Source organism: Condylura cristata, unplaced genomic scaffold, assembly GCF_000260355.1.
Source record: "Condylura cristata isolate star-nosed mole 26May11 unplaced genomic scaffold, ConCri1.0 scaffold00201, whole genome shotgun sequence".
NCBI lineage: Eukaryota > Metazoa > Chordata > Mammalia > Eulipotyphla > Talpidae > Condylura > Condylura cristata.
The window spans coordinates 6,884-7,922 of record NW_004567302.1 but is presented as its reverse complement, the minus strand read 5'-3'; the positions used below and the strand labels follow the sequence as shown (position 1 = coordinate 7,922).

At 57.1% G+C, this 1,039-nt stretch overlaps 1 protein-coding gene across 1 annotated transcript in view; it reads right to left on the bottom strand.

Moving 5' to 3' along the window:
* Positions 1–4: 4 nt before the first annotated feature.
* LOC101628205 (HLA class I histocompatibility antigen, A-30 alpha chain-like) overlaps positions 5–1,039 on the bottom strand; it is a gene marked incomplete at both ends in the record, with an annotated part of 1,855 nt that continues 820 nt past the window's right edge. Inside the window, 2 exons of the mRNA XM_012734960.1 lie at positions 5–99; positions 219–497. Of these exons, the coding sequence (XP_012590414.1) occupies positions 5–99; positions 219–497 (374 nt within the window). The remainder of the gene's footprint in view (positions 100–218; positions 498–1,039) is intronic.

Below are 1,039 nucleotides of genomic sequence, written 5' to 3'. Positions count from 1 at the left end.
TCACAGCTGCAGCCACCGCAGCCCCAGTGAGCACAGCTCCAAGGAGAACCAGGCCAGCAATGAGGCCCCCGGTGGGGACGGAGGACTGAGGAGGGGGCTCTGGAAGTGAAGGGGAGGGGAGACCCTGAGCCCCTGGCCTCATCCTGACCCTGTGATTGGATCAGCAGGACGCCTGATCCCCTTAAGAAGATCCTCTGTGCCCACATTCCCCTCCTCACCCCATCTCAGGACTCGGGGCTCCGGCAGCCCCTCATGCTGCACATGGCACGTGTATCTCTGCTCCTCTCCAGGAGGCACCACCACAGCTGCCCACTTCTGGAAGGTTCCATTGCCCCCAGGCCTGGTATCCACCAGCTCCACGTTCTCGGTCAGGTTCTCCCCATCTCGCTGCCAGGTAAGGGTGATGCCCGCAGGGTAGAAGCCCAGGGCCCAGCATTTCAGGGTGACATTCTTGTTAGAGATGATGTGGTGGGTCAAGTGTGTGTTTGGGGGATCTGAGGGAAGCAAATCAGAAATGCCACATTTTGGGGTATTATTCAGTGTCTTCCACAGACACTGAAGCAGCCTCACGTGACCATCCTCAGAATGGACATGACATTGGTGTGGAGGAGTAAGCACAAACCCAGGGCCCAGTCCTGTCTGGGGAATCTGGGATCATCGGTGAGAGCCCAGGGTGGGAGGGTGCATGTCTCTAGGAGGACACAGACTCTGCTCCTGACATGGGTGGGGGTGAGTGACACAGAAAGGCAGAGTCAGGTCCAAAACTGTTCTCAGGCCAAAACAAGGCTTGAAGAAAAACTGATGGTTCTCAGATGGCAGCCAGGTCGAAAAGTTCCAGGGAAGGGTGATTTCAGGCATGGTGTCCCCGCTTCAGAAGAGATTGGACTCCAAGTCTAGGAAGGAGGTGTCTTTGGGGCGAGTCTCTCTAATACAGAATATGACACCCAGGGGCTCCTTGCCTCTGACCAGAAAGCAGGTGCTGTTCTGCCCATTATCCCATTTCCCTGTGGGGTCCAGGGTGAGGGGTTCCCAGGCCTTG